Genomic DNA, 22,088 nt, shown 5'->3' with positions numbered 1-22,088 from the left:
ATTTAGTTTCTTAAAAAACAAATTAACAAATGTAAACCCATCAGGACAGCCATCCTCCCTCCAGATCCCAGTGTGTCTGCAGTCAGGGATCACCTCCTCCTGACCCCTTCCTCCCTCTGTGCAACTTAGGCCTTAAATTTCCTGTTCCAATGACTGATATCCAGCTGAGAGCTGCAGAAAGGCATCAGGTCCAACAATTTTCCTTCTGGAAAAAAAAAAAACCAACAATAAAGGCCGTAGATATTGGTGGCTGATTGTTAGGAGGGTTGAAGAAGGTGGTATCTGAAATCTTGCAGAGCTGCTGATGGTGGAACAAGAAGTGTGTGGTCGAGCTGAAGCACTTGGTGCTCATAGCACGAGATGTGGGATTTCTGCTGGCTTTTCTGCTTGCCTTCTCCCCACTTTTCCCTTGGGGGCAGACCAACCATGTAGAAATCCACACAGAAGAGTCACGTAGGGAAGGATTGGTTGAAAGTCTTTGGCTTCCAGTGTTTGGAACGCTGCAACAATTGGAAACAGAACGTTGTTCCTGAGTTTGTACTGAAGGAGTAAACTTTGGAAAACTGTAATCAGTGCAGAACAGAGAGTAGCACAGATGAAGGCATATTTTTTCCTACCACCAGTGGGAATGACCTGCCTATAGCTGCATGCACACTGCAGGGGCTGCACCCCAGGTGCTGTGGCCACTCCTGTACAGATTGCAGGAGGAATTCATGTAGGTATGCATCACTGCTGGCAATTGCAGCGCAGAAAGAAGGGCCAAAGAAAGACAAGGTTAATAACTCGTGATGCTATATTGTGATTTCTGTCCTAACTGTGTTTATATCCTCCTCTTGGTCTTTGTCCTCCTTCAGGAATAAGGAACAGGGAAACAGTTCTCTCTCAGACCATATTCTCCCACCCCATGGAAATCTGCACATCTTGCATGTGTATAAAATCTGTGTGCGTGAAATGGGAATTTGGGGAAGGAGGAAAGGAGAAAGAAAAAAAAAAGCCAACCAACAAAACACCCTGACAGCAGCAGAGCTCTCGTTGTGCCAGCAGTGTTCTGGTGGCCAGGCCTTCAAGGCAGCAGTTCCACCCCTCCAATTAGCAGCAATGCTTCCAGCCGGCAGCCAGCGATGCGCACACAGCAGTGCGGCTCTGTGCAGATGGGGGATCTGCTCAGGTTTGCTCTCGTTCCCCATGTGGTCACCTGCAGGGTGATGAAGCACGTAGGCAGGATGTATTCCGAGGGCTTCAGCAGGTGGGGAATGGCATTGCTTTGGCACCGGCAGGATGGGGGTCGCTTGTGAAGGCAGAAATCAAAGTGCTGTTCTCCCTTTCATTCCTTAAGCTGGGATGGAGGGAAGGGCACGCGTTGCTCAGGTGGGTGTAGGAACAACACGGCGCTGCTGCAGCTTGCAGTGCGGGCAGAACTGGGATGGGAAGTTCATGCATTTTTCAGTGCTGGTCTGGCACTGAAATTCTTTTTGAGTGTTGAACCTGGTCATGTGTTCTAAAGCAGCACCTTGCATTTCCTATAGGAAAATAAGCTTGTTTTGTTCTCAGGCATTGTGCTGCGTTTCAGGTGAAAGCTTGTGCCCGTAGTGCTGGGCAGACGGGTTGGTCTTCAGCTCAGGAATGAGACCAACATCATTCTGGGCTGAGGTGGGAATTGTTTGTTTGTGCTGCTAATGTGTACTGAAGTACAGTCTGAGATCTGTAAGTTTGATGAAATGCTGATGAAATTGGGGTAAATCCAGCTGTTGGTGAGCCTTTGTTAGATGGTGACCACGAGCCATGTTTAACAGCAGTAGCCACTCATGTTTGCCAGTGCAGACATTGCTGTGTTGAGGCCTTGTGCTGTTATCCTAAAAGCACTGAAAAATGGAAGCATCAAAACTGTAACACCACGTTTCTTTTCCTTCTGTGAGAGAAGTTAAATTGCAGTGCACACTCCTCCAGGATGCAAATTCCTTTTACAGGAAGGAGGGTTCTTAGCATCTAACCTTGTAGGAAAATGGGGCTCGTTTCAGCCACGCACGATTTGAATTGCAGAGTAGATGGGACTCGTGGGACTTTCTGCATGTTTCCCGTTAATGACTCTTTGCTTTCCTCTCTTGGAACCCTCTCTCAAGTTTGTTTTCTCTCTCCTGCAGGTGTGGGTCAGGTGGTGCTTCAAGTGGCTGCAGCCACAAACTGCAAACATCACTATGGTGTGGAGAAAGCTGACATTCCAGCCAAATACGCTGAGGTCAGTGGCTTGCAGTGAGCAGTGTGCATGCTTTTGTTTCTCAGGTTAAGCCCTGGAGGGCAGCATGCCTGGGGGGAGTGTTTGTCCTTTCCTTGTGCCTGCTGAGAGCTCAGCCTGTTTCTAACCATGGTGATGTAGGACTTACTCAAGAGGAGATGCAGTAGGCTTCACCTACACACCTGCACTGGTGGCTGTGAAAAGGCCCTCGTGCAGAGGGGCTGTCAGAAACCAAAGCACTACAAGCAAATCTGGGAAGGAATCGACTCAACAAACAGTTCTTAAGAGGTTTTTAAAGCTGTCTTTGTGCCTAAGGCACTGTTGCCCCTTTTTGGTGTCCCATAGCTGGAGTTCAGCTTGGTTGTTAAGCTGGGATGGGCTGACCAGCAAGGCTCGTGTTTGCCTTGTCTGGTTGGTAACTGTGCAGCCAGAGGAAATCTTACACCAGTGCCATAATGTGTAGGCAAGCAGGCAGTTTTCTTTCAACTTCTTTAATTCTCTGCCAATGGGGACACAAAGAGATAACCAAAGGCATTGGGATCCTGGGAGGCAAACGAGCTACAAGCAGGCAATCAAGGCTAGTCATGCCTTACCATAGCAAGTTTACTTTCTGCAGCAGACCGAACAGAAATGTACCCCTCCATGTTGTTAAAATAAGCTGACTCAGTCTGTGCAGGCCAGAAAATTATGCCTTACGAAGGCAAAACGAATCCTTGATCCTCCTTTAAAGTGGTGTGGGCAAAAAATGCGTAAACACGGTGGTGAGGAGGATCAGACAACGATCTAAAAGTCCTTTTTGTTTCTCCTCCTGTGACCCAGTGGAAATTTCCAACTGGAGCATCGTGCATTCCCTGTGTGTGAGCCTCCTGGTTGCACTGGAGAGTCACTATCTGAATTTAATAGTGAGCTCAGTGTAGAGATGAATGCTAAAGAGGGAACGTTAGGTTCTCACTTGCCATGATACCCCTTCCCATCACTGTGCAAACATAAGGCCTTAATGATAATGGTTAGCAAACAAAAAAAAAAACAAACCAAACAAACACAACAGAAAACACCACCCAGAAATTAAATATTAGTATTAACTTGTGGGCTGCCTTCTGTTGCAGAAGAGCAGCAATATTTCATAGGTTTATGGGATGAACAAATTGTGCAGCACTGTTCTGCTGGTTACAGATTGAGCAGCTGCTGCCTGCATGCTGTGTTCTCCCCAGCTCTGACAGACACTTGTGCAAGAGGTTGGATTAAGTTTCTGGCTCACATTGGCTGTGGCAGCACATCTCTGGCTGCTTTGGTAAGGAAAGGATGCAGATGGCTTTGAATACCTTCAGCTAAATAGGAAGAGTCTCATGGATTTGATTTAGTGAAGCTGCCCTTGAAAAATCAAAGTTCAAAATACATCCAGCACATGAAAATACTTCTGGCTTTGGTGTGTTGTCCCACAAAGCTTATGGGGGCTCAAGAAACAAAGAGTTTCAGCACACATCTGCTGCACACACTGCTGCACTGATGGATATCGGCACATCTCAGATGTTGGTAGTCAGAGCTCTCTCCTGTATTTCCTCACATTGCTGCCTCCAAATTTGGGCCCTTCATTTCTGGATTCAAATTCTGGAAATACAGGAGGTTTTTTGAGTCTTCTGAGACACTTGAGTTTAATTTTCACACCTGGTGTGCAGGTGGACCCCCACTGCCATCTTGACATGTTGTTCTTTTTTTCTTTTTTAATTTTTTTTGTTAATTTCTCCTGTATTTGGGCAATAGAAGACTGGTGCCAGCTGTATGGCTGGGTCACACAGCCTTCCATCCCCTGCTGTTTGGGTGCAGCTGGAAGCACTCCTTGTTGCTCTGGCACATTGGTGCTCCCTCCGCTCACTGTTGCAGTTGCTCTGCATGCTACTTTCTGCTGCTTCACCCCAGCTGACCCGTCTAAGCTTTGCTCTCTGGGCTCAGATTGGATGCATTCAGTGCCTCCTGCTCTGTGGGATTATGCACCACAACACAGCAGCTACTTAAGGTTGTGCCATTTTTAGTGGTAAGCAGCGTCAGCTCAGTTTGCATTGCTTATAACATGTAATTTTGCTGAGAAGGGTGGGGGAGAGAAGAAAATGCCAGCTTTGTCTTGATCCTGGTGCAGATCTTCTTGTTAAGAAGTGGCAGTGAATGTCTGCCTGGTATCCCTTGAGTATTAATGGGGGAAAAAATGGTGGGGAGGGGGTTATTGAGCACTGTCAGAGCTTATCTGCTTTCACTGCTGTCTCGCTGCACCAAGATGTCCTAACAGGTGGTTTTGTGTCTCTTCCCTCTTCTAGACGATGGACAGAGAGTTCAGAAAGTGGATGAAATGGTATGGGAAAAAACATGCAGAATACACAGTGAGTGCAATTCAGCTGAAAAGCGTTGTGGTCCGTGCTGATGTACAGAATTTGCAAAGCCCTCTTCAGCAGCAAAGCAGCAGCATGAGTCGTGTCTGCTTACCAACCTTTCCTTGATCCTGAGGATGATGCTCTGTGAGATATCCTCCCGGTGGCCTCTTTCTCTCATTGATTACTTGGTGTGGTGTTATGGAAGTGCTCTCAGGGCTTTTCAGAAGTTGTTGGTTTATCCTTCCAGCACTCTGCTGGCCGTGCTGTCCAGCTGCCACGTGTCATCTCTTTGTGGTAATGCCTTCTCTTCCCCTCACCTCCCTCACGTGGCGTGGATGTGGCAGCCCCTGCTCAGGTGTCTGAGCCCTCCTGCAAGAAACAGGCTGAAGCTTCATGTCCTGCAGGCAGGTGGAGGTGTGGTCAGTGGGATTGGTGCTGCAGGGTTTGAAGTTCTGCATGAAGAGCAGCACTGAGATTAAGGCAGAGGATCTCAGGACTGGTAACAGGGCAGTGAGTCTAGGTGGAGCTGCAGGTGGGTGCGTGGGCTCAGAAGGATGGCAAGCAGTTAGCTGTCCCCCAGAAAGGGTCGGGGTGAGATGCTCCATGCGTGGAACCTAGACCAGGAGCAAATGGGGGCATCACAGGCACCTGTCTGTCTTGGGCTGGGGGCTTGTGATCCGGAAGCTTTCCACTTCTGAGATGTCTTTTTCACTCCAGAATAACACTTCTAAGCTTTGCAGATCCATAGGCTGCTTGGTGTCGTTCCCACCCCTTTTCTTTTTCTTTCCTTCTTGTCGTTAAGAAGCTGCTCTCCAGCTAATCACTTGCCTGTGGGGAAATCTCTGTAGTCACAGCACAACAGCAGCCCACTGGGAGCTCTTAAAATACAGCGTTGGTGCTTCTCTGCCTCTTCCTCATGTTCAGGAAAGAGGATGGATGGGTCAGGGCTGTTCCCTCGTTGCCCAGAGACATAAGGATGCTCTTTTTGCTCAGAGGCTGCACATTTTTGGGGAACTTCTTCTCCTTTTTTCCTTTCAACAGAGCCATTGCTGTGTTACTGCAGTGGTTTGAACCACACAACACTCCTCATTTCAGCAGCGTGGGATCAAAGGAAATGGCAGATCATTGCAGCAAGCCAATCTCAATCTTCCGGGGCTCTGCTGCAGCCCTGAGCCCTTTCTATGGGTCTGACAAGAGATGAAGGATGCTCTCCCACTAGGAATTGGGCTGAGAAGGTGACAGTGCCACCTCTGTGCACTTTCTCCCTGACATGCCTTGGCTGGGTAGCATGGGCCCCTCCAGCAGTGTGCTGGGTTTGCTGTGGGGCTGCTTTGTAGCAGCACTGATATTGAGCTGCTAACTCTTTCCTGCTGTGGAAACACTGCGAATGCTTCGCTCTTCATGAAGTGGCCATATGGCATTTTTCCATTGTGTCACCCAGCTGGCATTACATGAAAGGAGCTGTTAGTGGAGATACTCTGCTTATGAGCTGCGCGATTTAAAGAATAGGAGAAGAACTTGGAATAAATATTGGAAGCATATTGATTGCCTTAGGCAGCAAGCATTTCCATATTGCTCATTCCAAGCGACGGAATCCAGTGCTATATGGAAACAAAGCTCCTCACTTTTGCTAGATTTTATAACTTTGCTTTCTGAGAAAGTGTTCAGAATAAAATTTCTCCTTGTTTCCATTGTGCATTCTGCTTTTCTGGAAAATGAGATCCCAAAATTCCATCTGCTGGGTTGGAACAGCCTGCTATCAGCTGAGCTTCACCTGGGGGTTCTGCCCTGATGTTTTAGGCAGTCGTGAGAGCTTCCACTGCGTTTTGTCCACAGTGGTAAACAAATGGCAGAAGAAAATCTCTTTGGAGTGGGTGATCATTGCAGCTCCCCAACTGCATTCTGCATTCTGGAGTGGGAGAAGGATTGCTCAGCATATGCTGACATGGGGCATCTCCTACCTCCAGCTTGTGTGGGTCATCCTCTCTCATTAAGCTGTTTCTAAATGAGCTGAGTTTCATTTTAAGACAGGCTGCTCAGTCTCATGATTCTATCTAACTGGGGAAAGAAAACCATTGTAGTAACTTTCAGGTAGGATTCCTTCTCAGCATTTTATATTCAGTTGAAATGTTTCACCTTGCTTTAAATATTTGCATCCTTATGCCTTTGTCATTCAGTTTCAGTTGCTCCAATGCTTCCCTGACGTCTGATTCTCAACCAGTGAGGGTTAATGAATACTCTTTGCTGTTCCCCTCTGTTGTACGGAGAGGGAATCCATTATAGCTCTGTGCATTATGCCAGTGGCCCATTTCCTTTCAGCTCCTCTTATCTGCTCATTTCTCTGCCCACTGCACTCAGAAGTTTCCAAGATCAGCTTCTCCCCATTCTTTTAAAGCAAACTGTTACACAAAGGGAACTGGAGATATTTCTGAGGTGATGAGGTCTGGGTAATTCAGAGGGCCAGTCTTGGGGAATCTGCATGTGTGCAGCCACCACATTCAAAAGCAGCATTGCAGTTAAGAGATGGTTGGGTTTTCATGGTTTCTAGCTGTAAATATCCTCACGTGGATCCAACGTCACAGCCGTCACCAGGCACGTGGGCACCGCCATGCAGCAGAAAGTCATCTGCCCTTGAAGTAACATTCGCTGCCCCTGTGCTGCTTTGCTGAGGCCATTCAGCAGAGCAGGAGGAGGAGGTCGCTGAATTACAGAGTGGCTCAGCTTGGAGGGACCTTACAGATCATCCATTCCACCTGCTGCCATTGGCTGCCCAGTGCCCCGTGCAGCCTGGTCTCCATTCTGAGCTTCAGCACTGATTTGTGCAGGAGGAGCATCGCTGCTCTGCGCCTGATTCCAGCTGCTGCTTTGGAGCAGTGACTGGCATCACTGTGCATAAAAATCCCATTGCTCAACAGTAAGAAGGAGGCAGGAGAGCTGCATGTCCCAGATAGTTTTGAATGCCCTATTTCAGCGGGAAACGCAATGTTTTGGTATTCAAAAGGGCCTCCAAACATCCCCTGTGGCTTTGAAATGATGCCACATTTCAGAGGTTTGGATCCGTGCCTCCAGTTATTTTTGAAAAGAACAGGAACCTAAAAATATCCGTGTGTACTTTACCAGGCAGAATGGACTGTGTTGGTTTTTTTTGAGCCAAGTGTTTGCATGGAGGCTGCTGGAATGAGGAGAGCTGCGTGCGAATTTATGGCTCTGGTGTGTGCAGGGTGAGAACAAAGCCTTCCTCCAAGCAGTCGGAGGACAAGCTGAGCTGGAATGGAGCTCTGAAGGCTGTCTGGTCCCACTCCTTGCATTGAGGAGGGACACCCACAGCTCCTCCGGGTGCTCAGAGCCCATCTGCTGGCCTCGGGTCCTTGTAGGGATGGGGCACTCATTGCTTCTTTGGGCAACCTGTTCCGAGGAAGATGGGCTCAGCCTTCCTGAGCTGCTCTGCTCCGTGTGCTGGACACTGCTAAGCGTGCCCTGTGCTCTCCATGGAGCAGAGCTACCCATTGCAAGAACCTGAATATCAACCTGTTCTCCCTTCCAAGTTTAGAAGCAGTGCTGGCTGGCAACTCTCTGAAGCGGATTTCAGCAGCTAATTATCCTTTTAGGTAAAGCACATCTCCTGCATTGTCTAATCAGATGAAAATATCTGCATTACAGATGGTCCCTTCCATTCATTATTTACTAAGCAGATTATGTTTCTCAGGGAGAGGAGGAGCGCAATGGGGGTTGGGACACTGGGGGGATGAGATTGAGTGCATCCCTGTGCAGGGATCCCTTATGTCAGCATCACTGCTGCTGCACCCGGGCAGGAGTGGCATTGCTCTCCCCCTTGTTGTTTTGCTCTCAGAATTAGTGTTAGCCATGGACTGAGCGTGAATTCAGGGGGAATTTCGTTGGATTCCTGATGTTGGCTCTCCTTAAGCCGTCCTTTGGCTCTGTTGACCCTGTTGCTCCCCAGTACAGCGGGTAAAAAAGAGGGTGGTCAGAAATAGCCCAGCCAGATTGCTTGTACACTCTATTTAGAATGCAGCTGACTGACCCAGGAATCGCTGTCTGCCACCCAGAGGGGAAAAACGAGCAGTTTTCTCCCAGCCACAGGGGACCATCTGGTTATTTCAGTACTTTAATTCTCCTGGTGAGATTTTTCCCTCAACTGTTGGCGAAGTAGGAGGGAGGGTGGCATTACAGCACCGAGATGGAAGGGTTTAAGCAGTGCTGTGCTTCGTTTGAATGTTAACATGTGTGTATTTTGCACAAGTGGACGAGGGGAGCATCTTCCATACAGAATCATAGAATTGTAGGGGTTGGAAGGGACCTGCAGAGATCAGCGAGTCCAACCCCCAAGGTTCTATTGGGTTAAGGAATGGAGATTTGGGCTATGATCATTCTTTTCCAAACCCTGTAGGTAAGACAGATGCATGGTGTAACTGGATCCAAGTCAGTCAGGATCCAAACAAGTTGGATTTCAAGACCTTCAGATGAACCTTCCTATTTCAGAATGGTTTTGTGTTATTCTGGTACTTTGTTCATTTGCAAGGTTATGGTTTTATCATCACACCTCGTTATTTCTGAAGTGTTTTTCTTTCTCCTGTTGGTCTGTGAAGATATTGGAAACTGACTGCATTGCATGGAGGGCAACAGTACAGAAACTGCCTTGCAAAAAGCCTTGCTCAATAAGTACGGTTACCTTGCTTGTGGGTTTTCTTCTGCTGTGTCTTGATTACTCAACCAGGATACAAAAGTAAAACAAAATTATCCCTTAGAAGAATCTAGAGATGGTCACAATCTCTAAAAAAGGCACGTAGAGCCCCAGAAGTAACGTTTCACTGCATTAGCTGAGAAAAATAACATCCTTTAGAGCTGTTCTGAGGTTGCAGTGAGTGTTTGCTGGAGGTTTTGGCAACGTCTGGCAGCACTTGGCTGGGTTGGATCTCTCTGAGCTCAGTCTCCAACGTGTGCTTTGTTCTTATTGCAGCAGGGATATCAAGAAGTGCATCGCCCCCTGGGCAGGCGTGGTGCTGTAGGTGGTCCTTGTGCTTTAAAACCTTGTTCCATCCGTCTGCTGGGTGGTACAGACTGACTTTGGGTTATTGTCACCCGTTGTTTTCAGCTGGTTCGGGCACACTGGGCTCTGTGCTGAGTTCCTGCTCCCTTCCCAAGGCCACTCACTGTGTGCTCCTCTTGGCCCCGTGGTGCAGCACCTCTGCCATCGTTTCTGTGGCTGTGGGTGAGGTCAGGCTGCTCTGCTGCAAGGGAAGGCTGCAGGGAAGGCACCCAGCTCTGCTGCTGTGGGTCTGCTGGCTCAGCTGTGGAGGCTTGGAGAGAGCTCCATGGTGTGGTGCCACGTGGCTGTCACTCAGCTGGAATTGGAGCTGGCAAGCAAAGCGCTCGTGCCTTTCCAAACAAAGGAGTAGGTGCAGAAGAAGGATGCTCAGCAGTCACCGGTGCTGCTGGGATGTTTGTGAGCTTGTGACACATCCATCATCTTCCTGCCCTTCACAGGGTGCCGTTAATTCATTGTATTACTGCCTCTTCTCTCCCTCTCTTACCTTCCTGCTCCAAGCTGCCTTCATCTCGTGGCACCACACAGCAGCGTGGCCCTGAGATTCCCTTCTTACATCCAAACACCGTGCAGAAAAGCTGTGGGGGTTCCTCTGTGTTCCATCAGGGAGGGGTGCTGGGCCACAGAGACCCTTCCCCGTTCCCCCATCGGAGGGTGGGAGCAGAGGGGGGGTCCTGCAGTGGGGTCACTGGGCTGAGGCTGCAGAAGGGGAAGGGGCACACGGAAAGGAGCAGCATTAACTTACTGATCTGTGTGGTTTTTGTGTTTCTTGTCTCTTTTCTTATCTTTAAGCTGGAAAGAGGTGACTTCCTCTCAGAAGAATGGAGAGAGAGAATTGCAAACACAAGGTACAGTACAGCCATTGAATGAATGCTGCTTTATGAACTGAGTGCTTGGGAGGCTGTATGATGGAAATTGGGAGGCTGGCCAGCTTCTCTATAGAATTTCCATAGCAAATACCAAAAGCTGATCTGCCAGCCCTTGCATTGGCCTCTTCAGATCCTGTTTTCTGTTGAGAGGAATGGCTTTAAATGCATGTCCTGGGATACACACCCAGGGGCGTATCCAAGATAAATTCTAGCTGTACAACTCAGAAGAGACCCCTGCTTGTTCTGCCTTTCCTTCTCACTTGTCTCAGGGGTCACCGTGGCTGCGGGTTCCTGCAGCCAGGCTCAATTCCCATGTTAAAAAATAATACAGCGAAAGAGCAAATGAATCAATTCCAGCTCAAATTGGGGATTCATTCAAACTCATTATCTCAAACGTTTCTTCCTGTGGAGATCTGTGGAGGGTTGCATCCATCACAGTGCTCTAAGTGTGCTCCATCACAGTGTGCCTCCACCAAGCTTCAGGAGCTGCCGTTAACAGGGCAGCACTCAGTGCCAGGTCCCCTCCTGGGGCTGCAGAGCTCTGCTGTGCCAGAAGGAGCACTAAGAAACACACGAGGCCACTTCTCCTTTTCCCTTTTCTTTCCTGGATGTTTTCTGGTCCCATTAACGTGCCTGGCTGTGCTGCGAGGCCTCTTTTCTGGCACGTGTTGGGAAGGAGCAGGAAGAAACCCTCGCGAGCCTCACTTGCCAGGCAGGGCTTCCCAAATTTCCCGCAGCAAGGAGCAACAAGCCTTTCACTTTATTTTTTTTAGTACATATTTCTTTCCTTTTTTTTTTTTTTTTTTTTAATCTGTGGTTTTTAATAACTTTGGCTGCTGCTCACAGACACATTGTCCTTACTGAGCACGTCTCATGCATAGAGGCACGAGGAGGGGAGTTTGCAAGCAGCATTCTTGCAAGGGAATCAGTTCTTTGTGCCGCAGCCACGTGCCAGCACTGCACGCAGTGTGTACGTGCGGGGTGCTGGTAGGGAGCAGCACAAAGACATGTGGACACAGCCCCAGAAATGATGTTTTCTTTTCTTTTTGGATCCGTAATGTGTTCTGCTTCTTTCCCAAACCACCATACGTGCGAGTGCTGCGTTCCCATGTGAGCAGTGCTTTCAAGATCACCCCCCCTCCCCTGCATTTCCTACCCCAGGCAGAAGTGCAGCTCTTCAGTTGGGATCAGGGTGAAGTGCGGGGTTTAGGGCAGTGAAAACACTGGGAGGTGCAAACCTTTCCTCCTAGGGCCAGAAGAGCAGCTGTGATCTTCCGCTGTTGTGCTTTAAATGTGAACAAGGAATGGGATGAGCCGTGCATGTGTGAGGATTGTTTCCTGTGTGTGGTGAGCGTGGTCTCAGTCGTCATGCTGATGTTTGCTCGCACCATGGGAGAGGAGTGAAAATATTTTGCACATTGTCTCTGCATTGAAACTTGCTGATGTAATGAATAAGACGCGGTGCAAAGCCAGCTGTGTGCTGGGAGGAGCTGTCAGAGCAGGCTGCCCTCCTCGTATTAATTGTAATTATTTGGGCAATGCTGTGGGTTATGGGCTGCTCTGTGTGGCAGTGCCAGGAGCAAACTCTTTGTTCTTTGGGTTCATAGGGGCTTGAATGCTTAGAGCTGGCGTGGGGCTGGTGGTGTGGGTGTGCTTGGTGCCAGACACCCGTCCCCATTTATTAACTCCACCGTTGTCTTGCAGTGTTATTTTTGTGAATAATTTTGCCTTTGGTCCTGAGGTGGATCACCAACTGAAGGAGCGATTTGCCAACATGAAGGAAGGTAACCAATCCAACTCCCCACCTTTTCCCATGGGTTTCCCACCGGCCGTGGTGATGACTGCCAGGTTGGTGGCTTTCCTTCTGAGCCATGCAGAGAAGTGGCTGCACCGCTGTGGGGACTTCAGCAGCTCTATTCTTCTGTACAAACACAAACCAGAAATCCATGTGATCACTTAGAATCACATCATGGCTTCTGGGTTGGAGAGGAGCTCAAGGAGCCTCCCAGCCAGGTGATCTCTTGGGAATGACTCTGCACATTAAGCCTTCCTGCAGAGCTTTTGGGAGCCTTGCTGACATGCTCTGGGGTTCCCACCTTGGGACACTTAGTGGTGGGGACACCCAGCTGTGGGCACTGCAGAGCTTCCTTCCCGCTGTGGGGGCTGTGTGCAGCTTCCCTCGTTGCATGCTGAATTCAATTAGCAGGTTCTCCCATTTAAAACTGTCACACTGGGTACTAATTAGTTAACTAATTAGTGTTAAAATGGGGACGCAGTCACAGGTGATGTCTGCTCCACGAGGAGCAGCCCTGATGTCACCCGAGGTGCTCTGGTGGCTTCTTCTTCCCTTGTAACCACTTGGATAATCACAGTTCTGGTGGGTGATGGCAGAAGATCGAAAAATAAGAAATTCTGGGGGGAAAAAAAGCAAATTAAGTGTGGAATGAACAGAGAAGTGGTGGCTTCCAGAGGACAGCTCTGTGCCAAAGTAAATAATGCGTATTTTGGGCTCTGCGAGGCTGTGCTTAATAACTGGTCATTTCTAAAGGAAACTGGAAACTGATTTGCTGTTTTCTCTCTTTTCCAGGTGGGAGAATTGTGTCCTCAAAACCTTTTGCACCTCTGAATTTCAGAATTAACAGTCGAAACTTGAGTGGTACGGTTGCCCTTTTTATTGCTGTTGTTCACGTTAGGCTGCAGTCTCACACAACCACATCTTTTGTTGCTCTTCATTAAGAGTCATTAAGAAGGAAAGTTGTGTTACTGTAGCACACGTAGCAAAGGGAAATGCCTCTTAAATCACTCAAACAAAAAGCAGAGGGGTAAATCCAGCACTTGTGGTGTAAGAAGCACTGATGCTGATGTGCTCAGCTGCTGAGCGCTTCGACCTCAGTGCTGCAAGCAGGTCAAACAGCCCCATCCCATCCACACCCATTGCTGTCTCTGTTTTACTGTTGTTTTTTCTTTCTTTCCACCTGAGCACAGCAGACGTGCTGTTTCCCAATGTTATCCTCTGCAAGCGTGCGAACTGCAGTTGGATGAGGTTTGGGGTTGCTCACGTGCTGTGCTGTTGGTTTTGCTTCTGGCCTTCTTTCGGTTTTTATTGTTGAAAGCTATGGAAGCAGTGGGATGATCCAACGTGCGCCTTCTGTGTCCAGAGTAAAACATTCCTTGGGTTTAAAAAGCACTTCGTTCCCCTCCTTGTGCAGCGTGACAAAGTAACATCCCGAGCTGCAGAGCTCTGGCTCTGTTTTCTTTTTGGCAACTGCTTTTGGTTAGCTGCTTTTCAAGAACGGCCATTTGCAGAATGCCATTAAGGTGCTGGACTGAAGTAGTGCCATTGTGAGTTATTTTTACTGAACTGCTGTGTCTGGAGCACTGGGCAGACAGAACTGCCATTTTCTTTCTTGATGCTGTTTTCCATGGCATCCAGAGCTGCATTAACCATTAAATGCTGGCTGCTGGCTGCCTCAGCTCCCTTTGTGCTGGGTTTGGCAGTCTGTGGTCATTAAAAATAGCAGAGAGGAGGCAGAGTGGCCAATGTGCTCTTTTATTCCCCTTTAAAAGCTGGGATCACAGCTACCAGTTGGTCCCCACCTTCCACAGCACTGCAGTTCTGTGTATACCAGCTGCTGTGTCATGCTGGTACAGAAGTGATGGAGGAGTAGCTGATGGAGCTTTGGCTGGGAGGGGGTTGGTGCCCCTGCGCCTGGCTGCTGCTTTGCCTTCAAGGATGAGCAGTGAAACAGTTAAAAAAACACAGTGGAAAGCATAAAGCTTGAAGACAGAGGCAGCCTCCATACTCAGTGGCTCTGGAAATATTCGGGCACGGTCCCAGACCTCTTAATTCTAGGGAACAAAACAAACATGGGTGAGAAAGCAAATGTCAAACTGGTTTGTCCTCAATCTGAATATAGTGCCATTTACATGGGTTGGATTAATGGTGTTCTGTAAGCAGTCCAAGACACAGGGTAGAGCTTCAGAATTTCCTAGGTTTTCTGCTGGGTGCATGCAGTGAGTGAATAACTTCCTTTTCTTCCCACAGATATTGGCACTATAATGAGAGTCGTGGAGCTGTCACCACTGAAAGGCTCTGTGTCGTGGACTGGGAAGCCAGTCTCTTACTACCTGCATACTATTGACCGAACCATAGTGAGTATCACTGCAGGCTGGGGCTCTGCCTGCTGCCCCTGCACAGAGCCAACGTGTCAGCATCACACAGCGCTGCAGCACGCTGCTCCTTAGCAGGCCTTCTCCATTCTGATTGCTCTGCTGGGTCTGTAGGACTGAGCAGAGCTCAGTGGCAGTGCTGATGCATCCACTGTTCTTCTCTTCCACTGGTCTGTTGGTTGGCGACCCTGCATATAGCAGGGGGTTGAACCTAGAGGGTCATCGTGGTCCTTTCCAACCATTCTATGATTTGTTAAAGAAAACAAAAACAACTCTGTAGAAGCACCAACTTATCAGTGCTTCTTGCTGTGGGAGAGTAAGATATTTTCTAAGCCTGCTTCAGTCTGATAGTGCTTTTGGGAGAGGATATGCCATAGTGTGGGTAAATATTTGGGTGAAGTGAAGGAGCTTTGCTGCACACAGCCTTCTGCTGAGTGCAGGTAGGTCTCACAAAGCTTCAAGCTGAGGATGGGCCGTGGGGAGCTGATAGAGCCTTGTTGGGTTTTGTCCTGCCCGTGTCCTTTACTGGGGGAGAAGCAGTCAGAATTTCCACATTTATCTTAAATTCATGTTTATTCTTATGTGTTCTTCAGTCTTGACTTACAAAATTATCATCTTTGTGTTTGCAGCTTGAAAACTATTTTTCTAGTCTCAAAAATCCAAAACTCAGGGTAAGTCTCAGCTGTTTTCTGTAGAAAATTCAGAGTAATGGGGAAGCCAGCAGGAGGGCCTCGGTCACTTCTTCAGGGTGTACAGAATGGGTAGAAAATTAAATCTTCTTGCTAAGTGAGGAACGGTGTGCATGGAGCTAATTGAAGTGAAGCATCACACACCATCAAGCCCTAATACAATCACATTCAAGAGCTCTATAATGGCTAATTAATGGGGAGCCTCCGGGTGTTGTTCACTTGCCCTGGAGACCTACAGAGAGCTATTTGTTCATTAAAGCACCGAAGTTTTAAGGGGGAAATGATAGTTTGAATCTTTCCCAGTGCTCTGCTGCATGGAAGTGAGCAGTGCTCTGAGCTGACGCTGCTGGGACTTCCATTGGCAGCACAGAATGTGTTGGCAGTCACTGTGGTCTGTGCTGTCACACGTGGAATTAAAGAGCCAAAGGATTTTGGGGGCTCTGTTGGGCTTTATCCAGCTGAAACAACTGATGGCAGTGATGTTCCCAGTGATGGGATAAAACAAGGCCGTGAAGCTTAAAACTTTGGGAGAACAGAGATTTACTTAGCAAGGCCTGCAAGCAGACTTGGGATTCGGTTATTGCAGACTGTTCAAGCTTGGGAGAAAAGACCTCTCAGAGTCGAGGGGCAAAAAGAAACTGAAAATCAGGTGGCATCCATGTGCTGTAGAACTACCTTGTTTTCAAAGGGAGGATGCCTCAATCTGCCATTTATTATAGAGCCTGGATGATACATTGCTCAGATTGCAGAAGGTGTCTGAATCTTTATGCAAGTTTAACCTCACCTGGAAGGTACCAGAAAGACGTTATGAGCAGAGTGAAATTCCTTGTCTGTATGCCTAGCAGAAAATGAAGCTGAGAAGTTGCTGCTGTGCAGACCTGGTGAAGGTTGAATGGGGCGATGATTAATGGTTTGACACTTCAAATCACATGAGATTATTGTTATGGTGATGTAGTGGTACAGGAAATGTTGGATGTGTGGGTAAAGTGCTTAGTAAGGGACCTTTAACTGCAGTGAGTGGTCTGGGAAGGTGGGGTGGAGTGAGGGGAGAGTTTGGGGCCAAGAGAGGAAAGGCAGGGATCTGTGTTAGAAAGGGAGGAACACAGGAACAAGTCATTGACTCTTCTAAAACGTTTGTTCAGGAGGAACAAGAGGCAGCTAGACGTCGTCAACAGCGAGAAAACAAGAGCAACACAACTACTCCAACAAAGGTTCAAGAAAACAAGGTGACTGTCCTGCAGGGGGAGTGCATTCAGTGTGTAAACTGCTGTCACTGTTGCTGAGGAAAGGACTGAGTGACACTTGGGGATTGCCCTGATAATTCTGGGGCAAAAAAAAGGCATTGCCACATGAATGGCAGAGCTGGTTGAGCTGCCTTCAGTGCTGCTTGGAGAGCTCTTCCTTGAGTCTTGCTCAGGGTTGCTCAGTATCTTTGGCAACATTTCCTCTCTCATTCAGCTGTGTGACTCTGTTTGAAATGCAGCGTCTGTGCACAAACACGAGGATCTGCTCTGACTTTCATTGAAGTCAGTTGAAGACTGTACAGGACTTGTATTGACTTGTGTAGTCAACAGGAGAGCAACCAGCTCTTCTTAGACAAGAGTTAAACTTGGCTTTCTGCAGTGAGGGAATTAGCACAGCTTCTGGGCTGCTGGGGACAGCTCTAGTTCCAAGCAAGCTGAGTTCATTGGCAACCTGTTGAACAGTTGACTTTCATGAATGTATTAAACGAAGTTATGAATGCTTGCTTAAAAGAAATGCTGCTTGTGTAGGTAGCAATAACCGAAGGGCTTTCTGCTTTAAAAAAATCTCTTAGGATTCTGGTGCTGAAGAAGAAAAAGCTGGGGCAAATGCTGTTAAAAAGCCATCTCCCTCTAAAGCACGGAAGAAAAAACTGAGCAAAAAAGGAAGGAAAATGGCAGGCAGGAAGCGAGGGCGTCCCAAGAAAATGAACACTGCAAATACAGAGCGCAAGACCAAGAAGAACCAAACTGCACTAGAACTTCTGCACGCTCAAACTGTGTCACAGACATCTTCATCCTCTCCTCAGGGTGAGTTCAGAGAAGCCTGTCCCTCTGTGTGAGCGTAAATAACGGATGCACTGAGCTCATTCTTCCTTAGTGCTGCTTTAGTGTGGTTTGTGCCATACCTTCTCCCTTACCACCAAAGCAAAGTGGAGGTGTGCCTCTGTGAGCCTGGAGGTGCTTGGCCAGGAGCTGGAGCTGCCCTGTTCTCACTGCTGCCTTCTGAGGCCACGCTGCAGTTGCCCTTCCAAGCAATTGGTTGCAGTGTGTCTGTCCAGCACAGTTACCAAATCTCACTGCAGGTGAATGCTTTGGAATGGTAAAACTTCTGTGCCCTTCCCAACTGAATGGCTGTCGTGTCTCTCCCTTCAGATGCATACAAGTCACCTCATAGTCCATATTACCAACTACCTCCTAAAGTGCAACGGCATTCATCCAACCAGCTGCTGGTGACACCCACCCCACCTGCACTACAGAAGCTGCTAGGTAAGGCTGTGGCACCACTGTTTGTGCAGGAGACCTTTGCTTTGGGGTTTCTAAACATAGAGGGCTTTTAATGGGCAGACACTGTGGAAGAAGAGGAAGAAGAGTGGGGGTCATCCTGCTGCTGAAGTTGCTGTCTTGGTCTGTGTTTGGTTTTGATTTTGCTTCAGCTTGGCACAAAAGGGAAAAAATTGGGGTTTAGCAGGAATCCAAAATAGCTTTCAGTGCAAATAGCTCATCAGAAATGTGACGTTAGTTTAAATGAAGCCATTCTCTTAAATGACAGCAGCTCTGTTTTCCCTGTAAAATGCACTGCAAAGTCAAACAAAAATGAGGTGCTGTCTGAATGTGACACTTCTCTGGAGGAAACCTTGATGCAAAAGCCTTTGCAGTGCCCATTGCGTGCTCAGGTTGGCTGTGATTGCAGCAGGATGGCTGCAATGGTGTGGTTGCTGTGATGTAATGTCCCAGGAGGGCTGAGGAAGGTGTGTTGCATCATAGAAGTAAAAGGAGGGTGAGGATTACTGCAAGTAATCTTTGGAGAAAGGGTTTGGGCTTTCATAGCTGGCCTTGTGTTGTTTCTGCTGCCAGTGTATTAAAAGCAAACTCCCCTTTCATCATGCAAGCACGCCATTAGCACCCACTGTCTTCCTCTGAGCTTCACTATTGAGTGCACTTCTCATAATTTCCATTGGGTTACCTATGAAAAGCAGCTGATGGATCCCAGAGCTCAGCTTGCACTCAGGGGACTGTTTTCAGCATGCTTTACATTGATCTTTAATGGCTTGGTCTGACTGGGAGTCCAAACAAAAAGCCAGCGAGTGCAGGGCCTGGGGGGCAGGGGAGCAAATGGACCAAAACAGGAGCTTTCTTATGCTTAAAATACATAATTTCCTTATTTCCTTGCAGACTCTTTTAAGATCCAGTACATGCAGTTCATGGCATACATGAAAACTCCTCAATATAAAGCAAGTCTGCAACAGTTACTGGAGCAGGAGAAGGTGGGTGTGTATGCATTTATCATGCTTCTAAGCAAAACTGCTGGGCTACCAGATACCTGGAAACAATGCTGTGTGCATCTGAACAGCAGTGCAGCACAGGCTGATGGCAGAGACTCAGCCAGAGTGCTAATCAGGATGAATGCATGGAGATTTAATTGCTGGCTTCGTCAGTCTTTGCATGCTTGAATGTCCTGTCTGCAAACTGGGAAGATGCATTGCTTGCAGTGCACGTGGCCAGGGAAGGCTTGCCTCAGTTCTGTTTTTCCCTCTTTTTTGACATTCACAGCTGTGTGCACACATGCAGGAAGCTTCTGGTTTTTGACATCTTACTCTTTTCCCACTGTAAAAGCCTCAACGAATCCTGAGTGCTTGAGCATCAGAATGGTTCATTAAACGTGTGACAAACTGAAGCCTGCAGTCAGAAATAAATGCACCTGTCTCCTAGCTAAAGGATGCTCTGTCTGATCACTTAATAATGCCAATATGTAAAGATTACATGGGTGGGAAAAGTTGAAATTCGTGGTACTGTGCACATGGACCGAGAGCTGCTGCCCAGTGCTGCGTTTTGCTGTGCTGTGGAGCTGTTCCTCCAGCAGAGGGAGGAGACTTACTGCTGAAACAGCCTTTCTTGTATTGCTTCACCTCAGTCAATGAATAATTTAAGTGCTTTCTGAGCCAGTCCCGGTGATTATGGGATCTTCCATCATGGGAAATCTTCTTCCAAATGAGAAGGGCCAACTTGTGCTGCCCCATTCGCTGCTGGCGATGAGTTGGTGCTGCTGTGCTCTTCCTGGAGATGGATTTTTCCCCATGGTTGTTGCAGTTTATTTTTCAGCTTTTTCCTGAAGCAGCCTATTTCCCTTCTTATTCTGTACTTGTCAGAAAAGTCACCATAAATTTAACTCACCTCCTTGCCCAGAAAACAGAATGAGAAGCGTTGGTGTGCAGGTATGGTGCTGTGCTCTGGAAACAGAACTGAAGTGGGGGAAGGTAATGGGCTCACATTGGTGTCTGACAGCTGCTTTGTACTTTGACATGGAAATGGGAAATTCAGGATGAAAAGATGCTTTTAGTGGGGTTGCTGCACTCCATTAAAGCACTCAGAGCTCCGTGTTGAGAGCACAGCTAGGTAAACTTCCCAGCAGCAGAACTCAGGGCGAGGCACTGCTGTGTGCTGGTCAATAACTCCCTCTGACATGAGGGTTTTTACAGTACAAGAGAAACCCTTTGTGAATGCAGTTTGAAAATAAACAAGCTGTGTGAGCTGCTGGTTCACCGAGTACCCTTAGATGGAGCTGTCAGCTCCTTGGCTGTCTGGCAAGGCTGAAGGAGACAGCTGGTGCTGAGCAGAGCAGCTATACCAGCAGCACAGGGGAGGTCAGGTTAGCACTGCAGCCACTCAGCTGCCCGCTGGGCCCGGTGTTTTCTTGCATGCATTGGATCGGAATGGAGTGCTTGGAAGATCAGGACACTTTGTGCCCTTCTCCTCCTCTTTCTCCGGAGTCACAGCTCAGTTTCTGCACAATTCCTGTTTGGCTTCAACAGCAGAAGTCGGAGGAAAGTGGGAACTTTTTTCTCCCTTTCTACAGGGAGCTGAAAAATGAGGCTCCTCAGGCAGCCCCATCCCTGCACGTTGCTGCCCGCGTGTGTGTGACCATGAAATGAGCAAGCAAGTATCGAGCTGAGGAATGCAATGGGCTGGAGGTGCTCTGCCAGCACAGGGCTCTGGTGGCTGCAGGCATTGTGTTGTCATCACTGCTCCCAGTGCTTTGCCTGATTCCTGGCTTTCCTCCCACCTCCCCCACAGCGTGTTTCCATTTGCTGAGTGCTGTGTAGGAAAACTCTGAGCAGGGGCTCTGGAGATTCGGATTCTGTTCCCTTTTTAGTAACAGATTTCCTGCAGATAATCTGTTCCAGTTCTGCTCTGTAGGATGTGATTATTACTACTTCTTTACAATGCAGTAGGAGGGTAAAAATGAATTAAGACTGTCCTGATTATGTTTTACCATTGAGTGGAAGAAACTACTTCAAAGCTGTTTCCAGCTTCCTTATATTCAGCAAAGCTGACAAATGCAGCTCACAGCGCTGGGTTTGTTCACAGGTCTCAGATTCACTCCCAGTTTGCTGTGCAGACTAAATGTGAACAGTTTACTGAGCTGCACCGTGCTGCATTGGTGCTAAAGGTGTGTTGTGTCTTTTCCCACTTCCAGGAGAAGAATGCACAGCTACTGGGGACGGCACAGCAGTTGTTCACCCACTGCCAGGCACAGAAAGAGGAAATCAAACGTCTTTTTCAGCAGAAGCTCGATGAGGTGACTGTGGGCTGGTGGCAGCATGTGCTGGTGGTCATCTGCATGCAGATGGGTTGGGGAAAAATGAGGCCAGAGTAGCACTAGGTCTCAGAGCAGCCTCCTTTTTGCTAAATCGTATGGAATCTCTTTCACTCTTTGATTAAGTTTGGGTTGGAATTGCAGGAGGAAGTGTAGAGGCTCTGTACAGAAACAGTGCTCTGGACTGGCAAGAAATGAAATGCCAATTTCCAGGTTAAAGGCTGAACAGCAGCTCCAAATGATGCACTTCTGTCCCTTTTCCTCATCCTCTAATAATAATTAAGTGCCTCAGGGGTGCTGGGGGGCTGCTGGGAGCTGCAGGTCTCCTCAGCCTCGCTTCTGAATGGGCCATTATCTGGAATTGGTGTGTCAAGGCCTTACTGAGCCATCTCCTTCCTTCTCCCCCCTCCTCCTGTGTCCTAGTTGGGAGTGAAGGCTCTGACATACAACGACCTGATTCAGGCACAGAAGGAAATCTCTGCTCACAACCAGCAGCTGAAAGAACAGACCAAACAGCTGGAGAAGGATAACAGTGAACTCAGGAACCAGAGCCTGCAGCTGGTGCGTACAGAGCTTGTGTCTGAGCAGCAGGGATGCTCTCGTTCATCCGAGGGGGAAAGAGCATGAGCTGATATGCTCATAGTTTTCATCTCAGTAACTCAGACTTTAAGGTAGGCAGGGGGGGATCTGGTCGTGGGTCTGGTGAGTGATAACTGGTTTAAGAATGACCCAGCTCACCTCCTCCCACATGACACAAATGCTACAGGGCCCTTTTGTGCCCCTTTGGCTTAAGCTGAGAGGAGTTTTGGGCCTGTTAAGAACCTTCTTGCTGTTACCCTATTGAGAGGTGAGTGCCTTTCA

The 22,088-nt window shown here is 48.2% G+C and overlaps 1 protein-coding gene across 1 annotated transcript in view; it reads left to right on the top strand.

Annotated features, from left to right (window-relative positions):
- Positions 1–22,088, top strand: part of DOT1L (DOT1 like histone lysine methyltransferase) — a gene marked incomplete at both ends in the record, with an annotated part of 51,602 nt that overhangs the window by 19,529 nt on the left and 9,985 nt on the right. The window contains 13 exons of the mRNA XM_079546950.1: positions 2,142–2,236; positions 4,543–4,605; positions 10,454–10,509; positions 12,235–12,314; positions 13,118–13,186; positions 14,576–14,682; positions 15,330–15,371; positions 16,532–16,615; positions 17,206–17,440; positions 17,786–17,899; positions 18,806–18,897; positions 21,108–21,209; positions 21,651–21,788. Coding sequence (XP_079403076.1) covers positions 2,142–2,236; positions 4,543–4,605; positions 10,454–10,509; positions 12,235–12,314; positions 13,118–13,186; positions 14,576–14,682; positions 15,330–15,371; positions 16,532–16,615; positions 17,206–17,440; positions 17,786–17,899; positions 18,806–18,897; positions 21,108–21,209; positions 21,651–21,788 — 1,277 coding nt within the window. The remainder of the gene's footprint in view (positions 1–2,141; positions 2,237–4,542; positions 4,606–10,453; positions 10,510–12,234; positions 12,315–13,117; positions 13,187–14,575; positions 14,683–15,329; positions 15,372–16,531; positions 16,616–17,205; positions 17,441–17,785; positions 17,900–18,805; positions 18,898–21,107; positions 21,210–21,650; positions 21,789–22,088) is intronic.

This window comes from Tetrao urogallus, assembly GCF_951394365.1.
Source record: "Tetrao urogallus genome assembly, chromosome: 25".
Taxonomy (NCBI): Eukaryota; Metazoa; Chordata; class Aves; order Galliformes; family Phasianidae; genus Tetrao; species Tetrao urogallus.
The sequence above is the reverse complement of the archived record's forward strand: the minus strand, read 5'-3'. Positions and strand labels throughout refer to the sequence as shown.